General features: G+C 26.4%; 1 protein-coding gene across 6 annotated transcripts in view; it reads right to left on the reverse strand.

Moving 5' to 3' along the window:
- The window catches only part of LOC135927481 (ras-related GTP-binding protein A-like), a 39,328-nt gene extending 18,701 nt beyond the window's left edge, over nt 1-20,627 (reverse strand). For 3 of the 6 annotated variants that reach the window (XM_065463484.1, XM_065463480.1, XM_065463481.1), the window contains exons 1-8: nt 20,503-20,627; nt 20,344-20,443; nt 20,231-20,297; nt 13,565-13,793; nt 12,923-13,018; nt 10,914-11,036; nt 8,620-8,711; nt 7,835-7,950 (exon numbers count right to left, since the gene is read on the reverse strand). In XM_065463484.1, coding sequence (XP_065319556.1) covers nt 7,835-7,950; nt 8,620-8,711; nt 10,914-11,036; nt 12,923-13,018; nt 13,565-13,793; nt 20,231-20,297; nt 20,344-20,443; nt 20,503-20,514 — 835 coding nt within the window. In that variant the 5' untranslated portion in view covers nt 20,515-20,627. Of the gene's footprint in view, nt 1-6,480; nt 6,543-7,834; nt 7,951-8,619; nt 8,712-10,913; nt 11,037-12,922; nt 13,019-13,564; nt 13,794-20,230; nt 20,298-20,343; nt 20,444-20,502 lie in introns of those variants that run through there. The other 3 variants (XM_065463483.1, XM_065463485.1, XM_065463482.1) reach the window with 2 other exon arrangements.
- Between the last annotated feature and the right edge of the window lie 1,786 nt (nt 20,628-22,413).

Here is a 22,413-nt window from a genome sequence, read left to right on the forward strand (position 1 = left end):
CATCAAGTTTTCCTTTTTATATTAAAAATTTTTTGGAAAATCTTGTAAGTCATATTAATATTCATTTTATAGATATATAATAAAAAATAGTTTTAGATATTAAGGATTTAGAGATCATATATGAAGAAATCAAATTTCCATTTCCATCATACAAAAAATATTTTAAACTTCTAAAAGATGTTGATTTAACTGATCAAACAAATTTAAGGGCAAAATGTCTTTTGTGTTTAAATAAAACTATTTAATTTTCAAAAGTGAGCAGCTTCAATCTAAAAATGCATATAAAAGTAAAAAATCTTTCTTTTATATACAAATTGATTTGGAAGATTTTTTGGATTCCATGAAATTGATCATCAGGAAGATAATATATTGGACAAATATTTTTTAATTAATGATACCAAAATTACTATTTTTGATAAATTCTTTGAATTAAAAAATATCTTTATAAAATACAATACCCCGCTTTCCCCTAGTGCTCCTGTGGATTTAGTATTGCAAAACAGGTCTTAGGGGAGAGGCGTGGATGTTTGCTAGATTCTAATTTAGAAAATTTATTACTTTTAAAAGCTAATAAAAGGTTATAAATATTTTGATAGATCATTTAATATAAATAAAGCTTTTTGATAAAAAAAATATGTTTTTGTTTTGTATACCTTCTAAAAAAATGAAAATCAAAGGAGCGGTCATGGTGTGGCACTCCATTACTTGGAGCGGGAGCTAGCTCTTTTAAAAATGTAGTAGCGGGAGATAGCTCCTTTTGAGAAGGTAGGAGCGGGAGCTAGCTACTTTTAAAAAGGAGCGTTAACAACTGTTTAAAATGTAGTGAAATATCATGAATAAATTATGGCATTTTATTTATTTATCTTTATTAAGAAGACATCGTTATCTAAGTATGAAAAAGTAAATTTTACAAATAAAATCAAATTTACAATTTGAAAAGATAGGTCTCGTTATAAAATACAAAAAAAAATTTAATTGCACGAGTTTAGGTAGTTATAGATAATGAACATGTAGTATAAATTCTGATTTGGAAATAACTTTGATGTTCTCATATATTTAATCTACCCTAATGATTTAGAGGTAAAAAGGCGAAAAATATTTTAGAAATCAGTATTTTTTTACACTATTAAGAAGGATCCTAATGAGGTTAAATAGATCACACGGAGAGATGGTATCTGTTGCATTATGCAAATGATTATTATTATGCAAACGATTATTTTTAATATTTAAGCAAAAAAGAAAATAGATTTGATATGAAATAAGTTCAATTATAGATGATTCAAAGTTATGAAATGTATTATAATTATATGAACAAGTATAGAAATTATAGTTTGTAATATTATTCAAATTGAAAAGATTATATGCATAGATATATAAAGCTTGAAAAAAATCAGAAATGATTATTATATATTATCTTTAAATAAATCAATTATTCTCGACCTCATAGTCCTTCGCTAACACACACGACTCTTAAAAGTGGTGCCGGAGAAAGGAAAATATAAAATAAAATTGAACCAGGGAAGGAAAAGTTCACAAAGGAAAAATTAAGTAAAAAATATTATAAATCAATGAAATATTTATGTTATACGGTATTATTAATAATTATAGTTTTTCTATATTCGTTTAATGTCAGTGGAATATTTAAACTTTTTTTAATTAAATTTTTATTAAGTACTCTGTAATATATATTGCACAATATGTGGAATTTTTTAATAGATAACATTTTGTTAATAGTTCTTGTTTTGATGTTTTTAGTTTTTGCATTAGGTATAACAATAGGAAGATTTACGGCTTATATTAAAATAGATAGTAGAGAAGTAGAAAAATTGAGGTATTTAATAAGAGAAGATAAGGTAAGACATATAGATAATTATCGACAGATAAGGTGCTATAATTGTGGTCAGCCGGGTCACATGTCGCGACAGTGTGAATTAACCAAAGATTTAAAATGCGCGAGACGTGGCAAGAATGGCCACTTAGCAATAAGATGTAGAATGAATAATTTGATCATGAGATGTACTAATTGTGGTCAGGAAGGACACACACAGGAAAAGTGTAAGATTTGACTAGAAAAGAATTTTGATTTTTATGATATAATTTTGTTAATAATAAATTTTTTAATTATGTTAATTATAAATCATGTAATAATATAGAAGTAGAGATAAAATGAGAGATATAAATATAGAAAATGGAAATTTTGAAATATATAAAACAAATAATATGATTGATGAAGAGGTACGAAATATAGAAGTAGAAGGTTTTTTAAAGAAGAATAGATGCCCGAGAATTAATATAAAGATTAAGGAAGTAGAAATATGTTTTTTATTGGATATAGGAGCGGAGATTAGTCTGATGAGTATAAGGGATTTCAATAAATTTTGGCCAGAAGAAGAATATGTTGTAAGAGAGATAAGAGCCAAACAATTAGATGGTAGCATTGTGAAAATTTTAGGTTATTAAAGGATAAGGTTGCCTGGAATTAATAAAGATATAACGTTATGGATAACTACCTTAAAGATCGAGCCAATTTTAGGTTGGTGTGACATAAAAACGATAGGTCCTATTTATAATTGGTGGAATTTTTTTGAAACAGTTTCTGAAATTAATGAGACAAATAGCAATATAATAAAGAGTGATTTTGATAAAATTAAGTTACCTATGATAAAAGATAAACAAGATGTAATTCTCGATAAACTTAGAAATCGATCTCCAGAAATTTTGATTAGATATAGAGACAAAATAGAAGAGAATAAAGTATTAAAAGATATTAAATTAATAGAGGTAACTTCAGCTGAAATCAAAAAACAGATAATGGTGAATAAAGTAGAACAGGATGAGACTGTTGAAGAGAAATGCAAGAAGGAAATATACATTATTTTATTTAGGTAAGTACAAGGAAGTTTTTAAAGAAGAATTAGGTACTCTAAAAAATGTTGAAATAGATATAAAGTTATTAGAAAATTACCAGGCTAAATTTTGTGGATCAAGAAGATTACCGTTTTCTTGGATAGAAGAAATTGATAAGGAATTGGTTAAAAGAAGGTATAATACGGCCAATAGTGCATAGTGAATGAGCCACACCGTTAGTCCCCGTAAGAAAACCAGATAATAGTTTAAGGTTATGCATAGATTATAAAATTTCGTTAAATCCTTTACCGAGAATAGAAGAACTATTGGCAAATTTAAAAGGAGCAACATATTTTTCGAAGATAGATTTCTCTAACGCATATTTACAGATTAAGGTGAGTGAGAAAACAAGTAGAATGTTAACAATTACAAAACATAGAGGTTTATTTGCTTTTTGTCGTTTACCATTTGGATTGAAAGTATCGGCTCCGATATTTCAAAGAACTATGGCTGCGTTATTTCAGGGATTAAAAGGAATAATGTATTATTTAGATGATGTTTTAATATCTAATAGAACAGAAGAAGAGCACAATACTAGATTAGTTAAAGTGTTAGGTAATATATTAGAAAATGGTTTAAAAGCTAATATGAATAAGAGTGTTTTTGGAGTAAGAATAAAGTATTGAAATTACTCCATTTGCAAAGAATATAGATAAGATAATAAACATGAGAGCACCAAATAATAAAACTGAATTACAGGCGTTTTTAGGAGCAACGAATTATTATCATCGTTTTGTTCAAAATTTTGCAGAAATTGCCACACCGTTGTATGAATTATTAAAGAAAAATAAAAGGTTTGAATGGGGAGAAGCACAGGAGGAAAGTTTCGAAAAATCGAAAATAAAGATGGTAGAGAAACCGATTTTAAATTGTTTTAATGAGAATTTAGATATTATATTAGCAGTAGATGCTTCTAATGAAGGTATAGGAGGAGCTTTACTACAGATGACAGATAATGTTGAGAAACCGATTTTATTTTAATCAGGACGGTTTAGTAGCACTGAGAAAAATTACTCCACGATCGAGAAGGAGGCTCTTGCTGTGAAATTCGGGCTAGCGAAATGCAATGAATATCTGATTGGAAGAAGGTTTGTCTTATATACCGATCATAAGCCTTTGGTAGATTTATTTAAAAAAGTAAATAAGGAGCTTATGATTTCACCAAGGTTACAAAAATGGTTAATTTTAGTTGGTAATTTCGATTTTGAGATAAGATTGCGGGTAAACAAAATTGCTTACCAGATATATTATCGAGATTGTTTAATAAAGATATCGAAGACAAAGATCCAGTAATCAATAGTTTAGAATATATAGAAGAAGAATTAAATAATAAGAGTTTTGAAGATAGATACAAGAGAAAAACCCAGAACTTTTGAAATAGTAGGAGAGATATCCAAAAAAGATGAAGAATTAATAAGAATTAGAACTTGTTTGAAAGGAGATGCAGAATGGAAAAGTGAAGACAAAGCATTTAAGAATATAAGGAGTGAATTAAATATAGATGACAATTGTTTATTGAGAGGATATCGATTAGTGATACCCAATAAGTTAAGAAAAGATACATTAGCTGTAAGGACATCAAGGCATAGAAAGAATAAAGAATAAAGCAAGAGAATACATTTGGTGGCCCAAGATGAATAGTGAAATAGAAGAATTAGCTAAGAGTTGTGAAACATGTAATATGTGTGCAAATTTACCAGCAAGAAATAAGGAAGATAAATGGCCAGAAACAAATGTGCCTTGTGAAAGAATACACATAGATTTTTTAGAATATGAAAGAAAGAAATATTTTATTATGGTAGATGAAGGTTCAAAATGGATAGATTGCCAACAGGTATCAGGTCTATCAACAAAAATAGCTTTGGATAAAATAAAAGATTTTGTAAGTAAATATGGATTAATGAAAACCTTAGTATCCGATGGTGGTCCGGCAGAGCATTTGATAAGTTTTGTGATAGATGGAAGATTGAACATTTATTATCTCCACCATATTATCCAAGAAGTAATGGACAAGCTGAACGAATGGTAGCTATAGTTAAAAATTGGTTAAAAAAAGAAAAATATGGAAAGGGAAAATGGTGGTTATTATTATTAGCATATAACAAAACTAAGACTAGCAAAGGGAATTCACCAGCAGAGATGTTTTTAGGTAGAAAAACAAGAACTGAATTAGATTTTTTGAAAGAAAAAATAAAACAAAAGGATTATACATATGAGGAAAAATTTAAAGTTGGAAGTTTAGTATGGATTCTACTTTTTGATGGTCCAATTAAATGGGGGAAGGGTATAAGTAAGAATATAGGAAGAAAAAAGGTAGAAGTAGAAATTGAAGGACAAGAAGGAACATATGCAAGGCATATTAAGCAATTAAGACCTAGGTGTGTAGGTTGGGAACGATGAGTATTAAAATTGATGATAAACATAATGGATTTGTTTGGTATAACAAGTGATAATTATAAGAATTTTAAGTGTTGATGATAGACATAATTGATTTGTTTTAACAAGTTGGGTAAAATTACGAAAATCATAACTGAGGGTAATTGAAAATTGATGATAAACATAATAGATTTGTTTTAGGTATAACAAGTGATAATTATGAGAATCATAATTTTGTGTTAAAATTGATGATAAATATAATTAATTTGTTGATAAACAAGTGACAATTATAAGAATCATAATTTTAAATGTTAATGATATACATAATGGATTAGTTTTGGTGTTAACAAAACTGAAGAATTATGAGAATCATAGATGTGGAGAGTTTAAATTATAAAAGAAAATCAGATTTAAATGTAGAGATAATATGTGGTATGATTATAGGATAATATATATATATATATGTATAGTTTAATTCTGTTTTAGATGGCTTCCTATTTTAGAGTAGGAAATAGGATTATAAAAATAGAAATCGATGGATCAGTAGAATTTAGGAATTGGTTAAATGCAGCAAGGGAAGAGGTGCAACATCGATATGGAGAGATGCTACAGGAATCCACTAAACGAATGAGTGTCGATAAAAGATGGAATTCAGATATGGTGAAAAAAAGAAAGATAGACTGCTGGTCATGTAGAGGAAACCACATGATGCGCGTGTGCCCAAATATTTATGTGACTAATAACAATGCTTTATTGTCGTTATCGGCAGAAACAGGAGACAATAATACAATGCTAGATAAGGACTCAGGAAGAGGTGGAGGACTTCCTTAAGTACGGGGGTGTTGCATTATGCAAATGATTATTATTATGCAAACGATTATTTTTAATATTTAAGCAAAAAAGAAAATAGAGATATGAAATAAGTTCAATTATAGATGATTATTCAAAGTTATGAAATGTATTATAATTATATGGACAAGTATAGAAATTATAGTTTGTAAACAAATATTATTATTCAAATTGAAAAGATTATATGCATAGATATATAAAGATTGAAAAAAATCAGAAATGATTATTATATTTTTATTATATACGAAATTGTATTTTTAAATTAAATTTATTGTTTTTTACATTAATTAAATTCATTATATATTATCTTTAAATAAATCAATTATTCTCGACCTCATAGTCCTTCTCTAACACACACGACTCTTAAAAGTATCCAAGTATAATTAAGTCAATAACCAATGCGAAGAAACCTGACAATATATAAAATAATTTACCATTATATACCAGCCTCAAAAGATGATAATTTCTTAAATTCTTGAATGTATTTCATGGAAATCATCAAACATATAAGATTGTGCAGAACAATGATTAACACCAAGTCAAATCAGAACGTTCAATAAAATAATGTTTTCGCCTTTCATATTAAATAATATCTCGAATCTTGAGATGTGAATATCTTAAATAAAATTTTTGCAGGTGAAAATATTAAAGATATAATTCTAATCGCTAATCCACTCTATGGTTTAGCAGCTTCTGTACAAAAAATTGTTTTTCTCTTTTGGCCTAAGTTAATCCAAATTTAAAAACAGATTTAGAAAACTTTTCTTCTTAAATGTTTTAAGGATAAAATCTTAAAAATTTAATTTATCTTTACATGAAGGAATACCAGTTATATCATATTGATATGTTAGTGTTACATATATAAGATCAAATATGATAAATTAACATTATAACTTAGTTTTAAAGCTTAAAAATAATCACTAAATAATCTTCTATTAAAATAAGTTAAATAATATTCAAAATATATTTGTAGTAAAATGTTATGATTTATAAGTGATGAATTTTGATAATTATGATGTTCAATTAAAATAAAAAATTTTGATATTAATCAATTAAAAAAATTTACTTAATTTAATGAATCACTATTTAAATAATTGATTTTTATTTCCACATACTGTGGATGGCCATATTTTTTTGATACAATAGTTAAATTTATGCTCAAACCACTTAAATTTTTAACTATGCCACTGACTGATACCACGATTTATAGGTGTAAAATATTTTCGTGTAAAGTAAATTATCTTAAGAATCAACGATAAGAAATTTTGATATAGTAAATTTTCGCTATTTTAGCCAGCGACATACGTAAAGATGAAAAGTATTGACCGATAAATTTAATATTTAGGATAATACAAGTGGGTGCAACCATATTGTCAAATCAACTATAAACGACTTAATTCTTATTTTTGTATTTCATGACGGACATGCTCGATCCGACTGAGTTCAAGTTTGGTCGGGCACTACCGTTTTATTTTTGTGAAACAAAACCTCTCCGTTTGAGCCTATTTTAAAAACGGCTAATTCAATTATATCCAGAAAATATTCGTGAGCCTGACGATTTTGCGTTAGCCATTTTTAAAAACGGGCTCTAATGGAACGATTTTGCACCACTAACAAAGTTCTATTTGTACATTGCCAACCAGTAAGGTTATTTATGATAATTCTTTGAAGTTATAATAAGCATATATATATGATAATTTACGAATAGATGGGTCTGAAACATTTACCATAATATAGGTATTGGTCGTGAATAGGTCAATAAATGAGGCGAAATTCGAATTTCTTATTTCCATAGTGTAAAATGTAGTCCCAAATTTGCTAAACGTTATAGAAATAGAAAAATTATTTATAATGGATTATATTAAATTAATTCAATCAGTAGTTAATTATAAAGTAATATCAGTTGAATAATATAACATTTTTTGTTTTACTGTAGAAATATGCTAATCTAATAAGAATAATTTATTTTTCAAAAACTAGTTTATATATGTACTTAATTTATATCGGATAAAAACGATATGAAAATATTACGATTTAAATTTTTCAAATTTGAATAATACAGTGGATTTATAAATTTACAGTATTCTTAAGCCTAATTGGATTCTTAAAATAGTTATTATTTAGTGTTGTTAAACGGCTTATGCCGATTTTTAAAAACGGTTAAATTAATATTTAATCGCAAAAAATATTAAGCAAGCCTGAAGATTTTACCATAAGCGGCACAAAGGTTAGGACATCCATTCGCAAAATCTGGAGGCTTAGGCAATATTTTATAGCTAAAATGAGTTAGCCGTTTTTAAAAACTATTTTTAACTGAAAATACTTAGGAATGCACATACCGCACTCAAAAAGTGGCATAATAATTTAAAATTATAATAGACTGCTGTAAAACTCTTTATCACTTAAAATAATATATTATGACTTAAATTAATGGAAATATAATGAGATTCAAAAAAAGAATAGGTTCATAAGAAATATATTGCCCACCTGCAGCTCAATTTGAACTGTTTTATTATATTAGAAACTTTTTCAAATCTGTTAGGATCTTTGTGCTCCTTCATTTGACAATGGGATATCATCTATATAAATAGATAAAATCATACAGTTAATTTGATGTTTCATTTTATTTTCGTATAACAGTTGTGCGCCGATGAAAAAATTCGGCGGCGGCGTTTCACTTCGATAGGCAACGCGCCAAATTTTTCATCACCTTAAAAAACTATTTGCAATTTTTCTTACTTAATTTTTAAAAATCTTTTATGAACACTAAATTTAATCATTTATTTGAAATAAAGTTAATTTTTCTAATACCAATATTATACATTAAATTATTAGAATTATAGTTATCATGTAGAAAAATTATTTTATTAAAATTGGAAGGACATAGTGAGGATCTTCTTGAGTTTAAGGTTAGCCCAGTTAAAAGCTCACTAGGAATACATGTAGCTGGAACACAATATTTTTTGACTAAAACGGAGTCTATGCAGCTCTAATCTTCTCTTTTTCCAAAATGATAAAAGTTACGGGTGAAGATAAAGGAAAAATAATAAATACATCTTATTCTCGTTTTGCGGAGGACAATTAGATGAATGTCTATTCACTAACTTTTGTATGCAATCTGATTCACAATAAACATCTAGTTCATATTCTACCATTTCCATGTAAGTTAATAGTGTGGTAGCGTAATTGCATAAAAATCAAACAAAAGTAATTTTCCTTAATATAACTGTTCACTATGTTCATCTTTTGAAATCTGGAGTCTAAAAGTGAGGCCATTATCTTGTAAAAAATAAAACAATACCTTACGATCGGCAATTGAAAATCTATGATCCAATAATGAACATATGTTACTATTTCACTGCAAAATAATAAACCTAAGTTTATGGGCATTCTTTTTGAAAGAGTAGATATTCCACTAAATCCCAATCAAAACTAGACAATTTAAGGTAGTGCTCTTCAATTCTATTTAACATATTGGGGTATTGTTAGTGCAATTGCACTTTCGAGCATCATCAAAATGTCATGCCAATGTGTAGTAAATTTAATGTTAAAATTTTAGGATATTTGTCATGTATTTTATCATTATAGTAATTATAAGGTTCACAACACTCTCGATGAAAGGATCTTCAACTTCTAGATATAATATATCTAATGTAAGATCTATTGCCTCTAGACATTTTCTGTTCTCTGAATTAATTAAATCTTCGAGATCGAAGGTCTTGAAACTTAATGCAAATTTCTGATTTTTTTTATTAAGATTTTCAATTCTACTCAATTTCTTTATTCCATTCACGGTTATAAAGTTGTAATGTGTGTCCCAAAAATATGTCATTTTCATATTCACCTAACCAGCACTTCTCTTGATATTAGAGCCTGCATCCATGACCATTTAATTTTCTTAGACCTTAAATAACTTTATTCAACCATATTTCTAAAAGAATTGTTTCCCCAGATGTTTTGGGTTACATGATGATTATCTTTGTTTAATATTAATCAGAGACCTGCTGAGGTACCATTTGCATGACTCATCCCGGATTTTTTTTAAAAAATTTTTTTGCCCGGCCTGGGTATTATATTTTCAGGACCCTGATTTTTTAAAAATATATTTTATATTTTTAATTTTTATAGCTAATGACGATTAGTAATTTTTAGGCCCGGCCAGGGTATATTTATAAAATATGGTGCAGGTCTCTGATATAAATCCACCAAAATATTTCCAAACATTTGAGGATTTATTGGTTTTAAATGATATATTAAAATTATTTTAAATGTTTATAATATTTTTAAATTTTATGGGAATATTAATTTTAACAAATCAGATATTTTTTCATTTGAGTAAAAATAACATTTCCATAAAATTTATATTATATATTAATTTGTTATGGAAATTCCTTTTATATATTTGCATTTTGTAACACCCTATCCCCTATTTTATTTAGGCCTTAAAAAATATCTATTGCATTCGAATATTTAAAAAAGTATATATGATCTAACATAACAGCTTAAAATATTATTCTATTCTTTTTGATAAATATAAATAAATTATATTAACAAATTTTTGAAATTTAGCTTAATAAATTATGTAAAAAACGTAGAATTCCTTACTTATTTTTCACACCTATTTCTTTTTATAGATTTTCTATTTTACTTTCTTGATTAATGTATATATTTTAAATTAGGCAACCAAAATTATTCATCGTTTCCTAACTCTCCCGTTTTGCCCCTTACTTATGGGTTATTTATTTGCAAAATATTTTTCCGCGATGAGTAAAAAAAATTACCAAAAAAGTAGCTTTTTCGAACATAAGTACTTCATCGGCATCTATAATGGTAGCAAAATTACGGAGAGAACTTTCGATATCAGATACATTTGGGATTAGGTTGTAAACGATAGCTGACCAGGCCTATATATATATTTAGAAAATAATTGCTTTGCAGGTTATTATTTTTTCTCTAAAGATAAACCTAACCTCGTTATAGTGAACTTGTAGGTGCGAAATTATATAATATTATTCAGTCATAAAAAAACCAGACCTTATTTAAATTAGATATCATATTCGCTGGGAATTTAATTCTTCCTTAAATGCGTGAAAGATATGACGTAAATTTTAATATTATTCGATGCCTCGCTCATATCATAAATTCATAGTATCAAGGACTAATTTTCTCAACATAATTAGAAAAAGTTTGAGATATTGGTAAAAAAACTTCAGAAAAGTCGTTTCTGATTCAAGATTTTCTAAGTAATTGAAACCAATTAATATCCGTTATATTGATTATATTTAGGGAGTTACCGATATTTTTAATCGAATCGAGCAGGTTTTTCATCTTTATTAAAATATCGGTTTCCAGTCGATATGATTAAATTTACCGATTATATCAAATAAAATGAATATTTTTTAATTTTATTATATTCAAGGAAATATATTTATATAAATTAAGAACATTCTTATATAATTGTAGTTATAATCTAAAAAATACCTAACTCAATAAATATTAAAAAATATAATAAAATACATAATTTATATTTAAAAGATTGCATATAATTTTAAAACTCAAATAATTTTCAAAATTCTAACATTTATATTCATCAAGAATAGATTAGAGTATACACGATAGAAATACTTTTGGAACAAAAAAAATTACGATTTTACTATATAAATAAATGATTTATCATTGTTTATATTAGGGTTGAAAAAATTTGTATTTTTATGAGAAAACAAAAAAAATAATTTTTTTTAATTTTAATAGTAACGATTCAAATCAACTAATATTATAATCAGAGAAGTACAGATTTAGATAGAAAAATATATATCATAATTTTTTTTTACCTTAGTATATATATATATATAATATAACTTTGCAAGTAAAAGTTAATACTTCAGAGATCTGATCAGGAAATTGTTGAAAAAATATATATTGTTAATATTTTGTCAAATAAAAAGCCGACTGTTAATCAAGAAGTCTATAATTTGTATTTTAGGTTTGCAATTCCCTAGTCAGTAAATGTCTGAGATAAATTTATTTTCGTCTGGCAGGGTAAAAAAAATTGAAGGGCCAGGCTGGACAAAAAAATAATTGGACTGGATTATTGATGAATTCTGATATTTGATAGAAGTGAATAATGCATATTGTAGTGATTTAATTTAACTACTTCTCAATATTATAAATAATTTTATTTTGGTGTTCAACAACATATAATCGATATATGGGTCGGAAAGAAAATGAAATATTACCTAAATTATGAATGTCGTCAAATAAAACTGTTAAATAAAATTTAAAAATTTATTTTTTTGACAAAATAATGGTGTTTTATTAGTAATTTTACCTACTGTTATTTCTTAATTGGGAGTCTAATGCATTAGCTAGGGTTGTTAAAAGCCCGAATAGGGTCAATTTTTAAAAAAGATCCGATTAATATTTTAGCCAAAATAATATAAATAGAGGTTTTAAACCTTTCTGTATTTGGGTTGTTTTTAAAAATTGTCCAGAATAAGGGTTTTTAAAAACGTTAACATTAGTCCAATTTAAAAAGGTAAGGTAATATTTGCTCATTCGTTAATACTCCTAATTTAGAATAATTTTGATTATTAGTTTTGTGTCAATCTAAGCCGTTTAACACTAAATGCAGCTATTGCAATATTTTACAATGAATATACTATTTGGATAATATTTTACAACTATTATATTAAATTATAGAATGATAATTTTTCCTGGTAAATTTTGTTATTTATTAGCACCTGATTTTTCTTAAATTATATCTTCCTTTTGTCTTTAAAATATATATTACTTTGTATAAGCTCTCATCCCAAATAGAGGTACTGAAGCAAACTGCTTCAAACGGTTTTGAACGTATAGCTAATTCTTCACTTTTTTCTAAAAATGTCTTTTTTATATAAAGAAATAGTAGATTTAATAACAATTTATATATAAATAATCCAAATATAAACTATTATTTATTTTAAATATGTACAATTAATATAAATTTTTTTTGATAATATGCTTTTTAGTGATCTGCATCGGGCCTAATTTTTAAAGCCCGGCCCTAAATTTTCTTTAGAAAAGTTTTGCCGGCTCGGCCCGAACCCGAAATTTTTTTAAAAAGTTTTGCCGGCAAGGACCGAACCGAAATATTTTTAAAAGAAATTTATCGACCCAGCCCGGCCCGAATTTATTTAAATATAGAAATTAATCTTTATAATTACTCAAAATAAAAGACATATGTTATATGTCGTTTAGTTTCAATAAATAAAATCAAATATTTTATTTTACATAAAAAATTCACTATAAAATTGATAAATTTAGATATATTTAAAAAAATTTCCAAGGTCCGATCGGACCCGGCCTGAATTTTTTTTCAAGATATTAGGCCCGGCTCCTCGAACCGGGCCTAACTTTGCAGATCTCTAATGCTTTTATTTAAAAAAAAAACTTTTAATTTTCCTTCTGGTCCCGTTTTGATGAGATCCATCTTATGAATCAGGCAAAATACTTTTGTATCTGGCGAATTTTGGTGTATAGCTTCAAGGCATGTTTGATAATAGTGCAAATCTTTTTCTTTATCACGACTTTCAACATCAAACACATAGATTAAAACCTCTACATCACTAAATATACTTTCTCTCTGACTAGCAAAATAGTTTTCCATAAAGGCCTCTTGACTTTTTAATAAATAAATTGGTTGATATTATAATTGATAAAATTAAGCGTTTGATTTCCTCTTTATTTTCTTAAATTTTTGCTATGGTGATACTTTCACAGGTTTTTAAAATATTTAAAAAATGAAGAAATATTGGGCGAGCAGCCTTCTTTGATCGTTTGGACCATTTTCGGTCAAAATGGACGATATGATTATTCATATAAATTTATTAATATGAATTTTTATTCAAGTAGATTTATGTATTTATTTAATATAGATAATTCCAAGAACAGTATTAGAGATATAATCTTAACTTACAGATATTAAATAAGCAATAAAATGGACGAATTTATAATTAAATGACTTTACAATCATATATGCAAATCGAAATATTAAACGAAATTTTTAATGTATTTAATTTTTTTTTATCACATTATTAGTAATGCTAGGAAGTTCGTTTTTTTGAAAAAAATATTGTAAGGCATTCCTTTTCGATGAACGCGTTCGCGTTTTATGTTCGTTCAATTTTAAAAAATCTTCACATTTTTATTCATTTGAAAATAAAATATATTAATATAAATTTAAGAAAAAGGGGTATATTGATTTGAATATTATTATTTATATTTTATGGATTAGCATAAGCATAGATATTGGTTTTTCGTCATCCTCTGATTCTGAAAACTGAGAATACCATGGCCCAAATATAATAAACAATTTACAGTTAATGAGATCCATTTTTCCTTGTTAATACTTTTGGTGTTAAACTAATTCTATCAAATGTAAAATGTGTACAAAAAGTATATTAGTTTCAAAATATTCAAGTTCTAATTTAAAAAGACACTTTAATGTAATATTTATTATTTTATATAATATAACTGTAAGTAGCCCATTAATAATTTTAGATTGTTAAATTTCATAATCTAATCTAATTATCATTATTTTCAAGTTTTATAAAGGGTTTTATATTTTAATTGTTGAACATTAAAGTATTAAAAATACATTTAACTTATATTTATTTATATGAATCAAAATTAAACGATTAATTAATTGGAAAATATGTTGTGTTAAAATTTAAGACATTTATTTATATTTTTTTATAAGTGGTCGTTCATTGGTTTCTTTATTTGAATAGGCTATAGGAGAAAGGATAAGGGATTTTAAAAAGAGGATGTCTAAAAAAGAAAATAGTAAATAAAAACTAGGAGAAGGGAAGAAAGGAAATATAATGAGGCGTGGAAGATTATTTGATGGGTAGTGGCAAATCATTGCCGTAGGAAAGGGGATTCTTAGGCTTATCGGATTTTCACGATCTATCCAATTCTTTAAAAAAAGTTAAGTTTTGCTAACGAAGGTGGTGAGAATGGAGCAGACGATGGATATGAATGAGAAAGAAGGATCTATGGAACTATATTTGGTATTTTTGAACTTGTAGGTAAAAAATGAGAAAGCCGTTTATTTTAACTCGCTAGCACACCTGGTTTCTGAGATACAGGGCCTCAAAGGTTCAAAAAATAGTGACTTCTGTAAAATTTTAATTTTTAAAATGCTTATATCTTAAAAACTATTAATAGTAAAATAAATATTAAATGGTATATAAAAAAATCTCTAAAGACCTATAATAGGAAGAAAAAAATTAGGCCCCAATTGAGTTTTTAACTTCGGATTTACCTATATTGTTTTACCTAAGTTTTTGACAATAAGGGAGTTGGTTTTCGAAAATATTTCGTTTTATTTAGACACCTTTTATAAATATTTATAGGATGTGAAAACCTTTGCGATGTTATCGGCTCCCGAAATATGCATTTTTACCAAAAATGGAAATTTTTATTTGCATAAAATATGGCTATGCTTAAAATATTTGTCTTGTAAATGCCGAACAATATTATCATCACTCCTATATCAAGTTTGGGTATTTAATCTCATATTCATCCATCAAATATTGATAGACTAACTGCAATAAAATCTTTTTCTATCGTAAAGAAACAAGGTACAGACTTTTTAGCAAAACTTCTATGCAGAGGAAGTTTTAAAATTAGGCCATAGTGTTTATCAGAATAGTAAATAAAAAGAATTCTAAGGAATTATAAGGCAAAGCACAACCATTCAAATCGAGATTTGCATCACCTATTGAAGGTATCTATCACATATATGTTGTATTCCATATCAAATCAACTGAAGATTCAACCCGACCCTCTTCGATTTTTTTTAAAATTTGCATGATGGTAGTATATACACTAACTAGCAATAATATAAAATTTTAATTCTCAACTCAGCTTACTTCATGAGATATGGCCATCTTTAGAAACGCGAAAAGTTCAAAATACACCATATTTAATTTCAAATATCTCAAAAAGTAATTTAGCTAAAGGTATAATTTAAACTTTATTAAATAACTCTAGAATAGCCCTTTAATATGATATAAAATTTATTATATTAAAAATAATTTTATTACCAAAAACCGTAAATAGAAAACCGGAAATGGTTATAAAATAAAAATTGCCCTTTTTTTTTCTTTCAAAATTTTTTAACAAATAGACATTATATATATTAATATTTGTACAAAATCCTAGATTGGGACCATTACTGGGCCAGTAGTTATTACGCTTTAAATATAAATAGTATGGCTTAAATTCTATAATATACGAAATGAGTAGTTATTTTTTTCAGGGTTGTGCATTTGACCGGTCAAATACGTTTCGGTCAATTGACCGATATTTGACCGGCCAAATATGGTCAAATTCAAATATATTTTTTTAAAGTTAATATTATTATTTTGAATATAATAGTAAAATGAATCTATAATATTAATTTTTTAAATTCATTCAATAACTAACGTGTAGCTATCTGTATCAGAGTCTTGTTCTGATTCATATTCAATATTATCATTTTCTTTAATATTTTTTAAACAATTTTCCTGATATCTTAGATCTTAAATCGATTTCTATTTTCATAAGAATATTAACCCAAATCGACCTATTTCTTTCTAAAGAAGAAGTAGAACTAGGAATTGTTAGTCTCTTAATGGGCAGGGTAGACAAAGTTTAATCTATTAACTTGAGGTCGGAATTGATTGTTTCTGGAAATTACTACTTTCCACATATTTTGCTATATTAAACATGCTGTTTTTGCTTCTGAAATTAATTATATCACTTAAAATATTTTGGTCATCACTACCTTGTAAAATAGCTAATTCTTGAATTATATCACATACTTCATTAATTACACTACTAGTGAGTTCTCCTCTTGATATTGTGGACCCGAAAAATAAGCAAACATTGTGATCACATGTATTTACATCTTTTTTCCCTTTTTTAAACATATTTTTAATTTATTTTTACTTTAAATTTTTTAGAGTATTTGACCGTATTTGACAGGTCAAATACTCCTCCGGTCAATTGACTGAATTTGACTGGTCAATTGACCGACTTGCCAACCCTGATTTTTTAACAAAAGTGATAATATTTGTGAATAATAGTATTAAAACTGAAATCCGAACCCCATCTTAAGATTTATATTCGCCCCCCCCCCCCCCCAAAAAAAATTTCTTCTTAAATTCTAGATTTTTGACCTGGCAATACTATGAGTGAATTATGTAGATTATTTTCTTTGCCGGATAAAAAATTATCTTTGTGATCGTCAGAAATATATTTTCATAAAGATTATTTTCTACTTATAATTAATTATCAAATAAAATAATTATCATAAAAATCAAATTCAATTCCAACAGCAACAGCCGTCATTTTTATTGATTAATTTTATAAAGCCATTTTTCTAAGAAAATTAAATTATCGGTATTCATTATCCAATTTATTTTTAATTTAAAATAATTATATAAAATTAATAGATATCTTTTATTCCTTACCAAAAAAATTTAAATGTCTAGAAAAGTTATTTCTATTCCAGTAAAGTGCTGTAATCCTTTTAGAATAAAATCTCATTCAGTACGTTACTCTTAGAAATGTTTAACAATGGATGATAGAAGTGAATTCTAGCTTATCAATTAATCAAAAAATTTGTAGCTCTTGCCGGAAAAAAATATTCAACAAATCTGATCTCACCTTTTACTTCTACGATCCCGATCACATTACCTTTTATTTCTAACTTACCTTCTACCTCAACATTAATGAAACATTTAGCGATTCTGAACCTGACCAACCATGCAATAATCCCGACTCTTATACAGATTTTAATACTTCAATTTCAACTTTACATGAAACTTTACCATTTTTAGGGGAGACACCTATTAAAAAGAAAAGGTTATATTAACTCCTATGGATTTATATAATTATGCGAGAATTAATATCCCGGGTATTAATTATACATTTGTCAGCAACGTTGAATATTTATGAATGGAAACCAATCTCGAAAATAGATTTTTAACGGCCAAACTAGTTCCCGGGACACAAAAATATCATTCATTTATTCCAATGGAAGGAAAAATGAAAGTCAAACGTTATTCTAATTCATTAGATAATTTAATGTATGATATTATTTAATTTAATGTTTATAACAATATTAATTTTCCATTTGATATTCATGTAATATAAATAATTAGCTAAATAAAGTTATAAATATTTTTACAATTATTTTCTCTCTAAAATAAAATCGCTAAACTTATATGTTAAATATGACATAATGTCTACTAATGGGCTCACAGCCCGAAACATTTATAAAAAAAATATAATCGGCCCGATCATAAAGGAATTTTCTTTTTATTTGTTTCGTAAATTACTATTGGTATAATTTAGGATTTAAGCCATACTATTTATATTTAAAGCGTAATAACTATTGGCCCAGTAATGGTCCCAATCTAAAATTTTGTACAAATATTAAGAAGTATAATGTCTATCTGTAAAAAAAATTTGAAAGAAAATAAAAGAGCAATTTTTATTTTATAGCTATTTCCGGTTTTTGGTTAAGACTTTTTATTAATAAAATAATTTTTATATCATATTAAAGGGCTATTCTAGAGCTATTTAATAAAATTTAAATCATGCCTTCAGCTTAATTACTTTTTGAGATATTGAAAATTAAATATACTGTATTTTGGAATTTTCGCGTTTCTAAAGATGGCCATATCTCATGAAGTAAGCCGATTTGAAAAGTAAAATTTTACATTTTTATTAGTTAGTGTATATACTACCAACATAATTTTTAAAAAAATCGAAGGGGGTCGGGTTGAGAATCGACTTTTTTTGGTTGATTTAATATGGAATACAACATATATATATATATGGATTTTGAAAAGTCTGTCATGAGCCTGATTAAAACTATCATTGATATGATTATTAATATATTTATTTTAATTGGGATCATACTGTAATCAGAGCCTTTACAATTTGTGTCAAAGTACACATAGAAAAATTCAGAGGCTATGTCTGGAAAATCAATACAGGACCGATAAAACTAAGATTCTTTTGTGGCATGATGAATGGCTTAGCCTTAGTTCCCTTATATGATATTACCAATGCAATGACATTCTTAAGAACCGTTACTCCTAACAATGGAAAAATATTCTCAATTGTTTTGATGAAAATTATATCAATTAAGTATCAATGTCAAAAGAGGCAATTCCCAGACCTAGATGAATCAAATAGAGTCATGATTTCCACTGAAAATCTGGAACGTTAATCAGAGTACCCTCTATCCGAAGAAGAACAAACAAAAAATAATGTGAAATGGAGCAATCGTTTTTATAACCTTGTTGAAAATAAACATTTGATTAAGAAAATAATGTGAAGTGGCTTCTGGTAAGACCAAACTCATATAATGGTGTGTTGGTAGATGGACACTGATTTCATAATAGTAAAGCTATAATAACCAAATTCAGGGAAAAAGACTTTGCAGGGAATACCTTGATGAAGTTCACCATCTGCCAGAATTTACAATACTGATTTCTGTTAATATTAGATGTCAACTTATATAATTATTATTTTTTGTTTATAGATATGCCTTACCTAATAAAATAAAAATATCTTAAATTTAATCCAGAGGTTTAGCTTGTAATTTTTCTCAATTATCCAATATTTTAGCAAAAATGATTAACTAAAATAATTTTTTTTTGATTGCTTCCCTACTAGTAAACTTGACACTTTGTCACTGGTAATTATAGAAATTTTATTCCAGAAATTCAGGGAATGATAAATTCAAAATATAAAAAAATAATAATTATTTATTTTAAATTAACAAAGAGGAAATATAATGTATTAATAAGAGAATATAACTTTATAAAATAATATACATTATAATTTTTGTAAAACATCAATTTATTTAATAATTACTGAATAAAAATATAGTTTATTTTCTTTTATCACTCCATTCATTACATATTTATTCTCAATTATAATATTTTCTATTCTAATTTTAATATATTTCACATATTAATAAGCAATTAAATAAAAACTTTATCTGAGAATAATAAAAACTAATTATAAGATAGATAATTTAAATTAAACTTACCCACCACAATCCCATAGGCTTAGAACTAAATTCCCAAGGAATCGAACATGTGAATGCTCCACATCAACTATATGAGATTCTAATATAAATTCGTCATACAAAAGATTAATAACTAGTTGCGCCAATTCTCCTTGTGTCTCTAGCAATGTAGTTTGCAAAAATTATTGATCTCATAGATGTCTTTCCTGCACCACTCTTACCCATCAACAATACCTGTGTAATAGTTATATTTATACAAATTATTTATCTGCAATAATTTAATATAAAATTACCTTCTTTTTCATTATACAACGCCTATATTCTTGGTCTATTATTCTCTCATAACAAAGATTTCTTGGAAGTATTATGAACGAGCGCCACTTATTGCTTGCTAATTACTGACCAATCTGGAAATAACCATCAGATAGTTTTAAAAAAACAATATATATATATATATTCATTTTTGAGCCTACAGAGGTTTCACCAGTAAATTTTAAAGTTTCATAGAATGTGCACCTTCGTATAAAATTTAAAAATATTGGTAAGTTAAATGTATGATATACTTATATTTAATGGAGTAATTTATTTATGGAATTTAACATTAATTGTCACTAATTAAAATAAAAATGGCTTTGATATTTCATAAAGATGGTCGCCCTTATTACTATACCTTTTGGTACAGTATACCTTCGTTATTTAAATATTAAACAAAACTTTGGGAAATGCTTAATAGATCTGGACTTTTGAAATTTATCTTTGATCATTTATTTAATTTTTATGTAATTATTTATCGGGTCTTATGGATTAGACATGTTTTTCACTTTCACTAGGGTTGATATGTATGGTCAGATAAAATTGTTTGTTAATTATAGCAATAAATTGATTTGCTATATTCTAATATATACAATATTAATAATTTAGAACATATATAATTAACCAATAATTTTTATAAAAAGGATGTTTAAAATTAAAAATAATCTAATATCTTACATTCTTTATTTTTATCTATTTATTTGTAGTAAATAATAGATTAGGATAGGGTTAGATTAGTGTTATATAATTTTGTATGTATATCTCAAAAAAAATATTAAATAACCAAATTATTAAATAGAGCTGTGTTGTATGTTTTATTTATTTATCAATTTCCAGCAGAGTTTTATGGTTTATTTATTAATTCCTTTGTTAAATTTTATGGGATTTGTAGTAATTTATATTTAAGTAATATTTTCTTTATCCCTCATGCAGGGTCTACATAAGGATAGGGGGGGGGGGTAGATATTTAAGGATTAGGATAAATTTATTGGGGGGAGGGGGAGGGTTATCTATTAAATTTCTAAGTGAAATAGGAGAAAATTTATTGCTGTAAAAATTAATTGAATTTAAATTGAATATAATATTAACTTTTCGTTTGTAAATTACATAACCTGAAGGATTGAATTTATTATATATATATACGTGATATTTTGTATTAAATATACTTTTACTTACTTTACTTATTTTACTTATTTAATAAAACACTTCATTGGCGATTTTTAGAGAAGATTTATTTGATTTATTAAATTTAAAGTAGACTCAATGGAAGTAGCTCCTATTAAAGTTGAAGATTCAATGGAAGTAGTTCCTATTAAAGTTAAAGACTCAATGGAAGTAGTTCCTATTAAATTCCATATTCCAGAATTCGTCAAAGAAAAAGTAAATATTCAGGACTACTTATTTAACTTGGAGTTAATTTATAAAGTAAGAAATATTATAGATTTAAATACAAAAAAAGACCTGCTTTTAGCCTATATCGGAACAGACAATCTTATCAAAATTAAGAACTTTCACTTTCCAATAAATTTAGAGATGATAAATTATGATACTTTAATAAAAAGCTTAAATTTGGTGTTCAAGGATAGGTCGAGCATTTTCGTAAATAGGAAAAATTTTTTTACGCTAAAAAGATGCAATGAGACGATTATTGACTTTTCAATTAGGGGTAAAACTGTATGATCTCTTTGTAATATTAAACCGCCTTTTGATGAACTTTTAAGAGATATATTTATCCTAGGAGTAGGCTTACCTGAGTTGGACAAAGAACTTCGGTCAAAGTATATCGAAGGCAATATTATTTTTGAAGAGACCGTGCGTTTAGCGATCGCGCTGTCTTTGTTGGAAAATGAAACCCAGACTGAAGTTAATAAAATAATTAAAAATAAGCCAAC

The sequence above is a fragment of the Gordionus sp. m RMFG-2023 genome, chromosome 3 (assembly GCF_954871325.1).
Source record: "Gordionus sp. m RMFG-2023 chromosome 3, tfGorSpeb1-WG-v2, whole genome shotgun sequence".
NCBI lineage: Eukaryota > Metazoa > Nematomorpha > Gordioida > Chordodea > Parachordodidae > Gordionus > Gordionus sp. m RMFG-2023.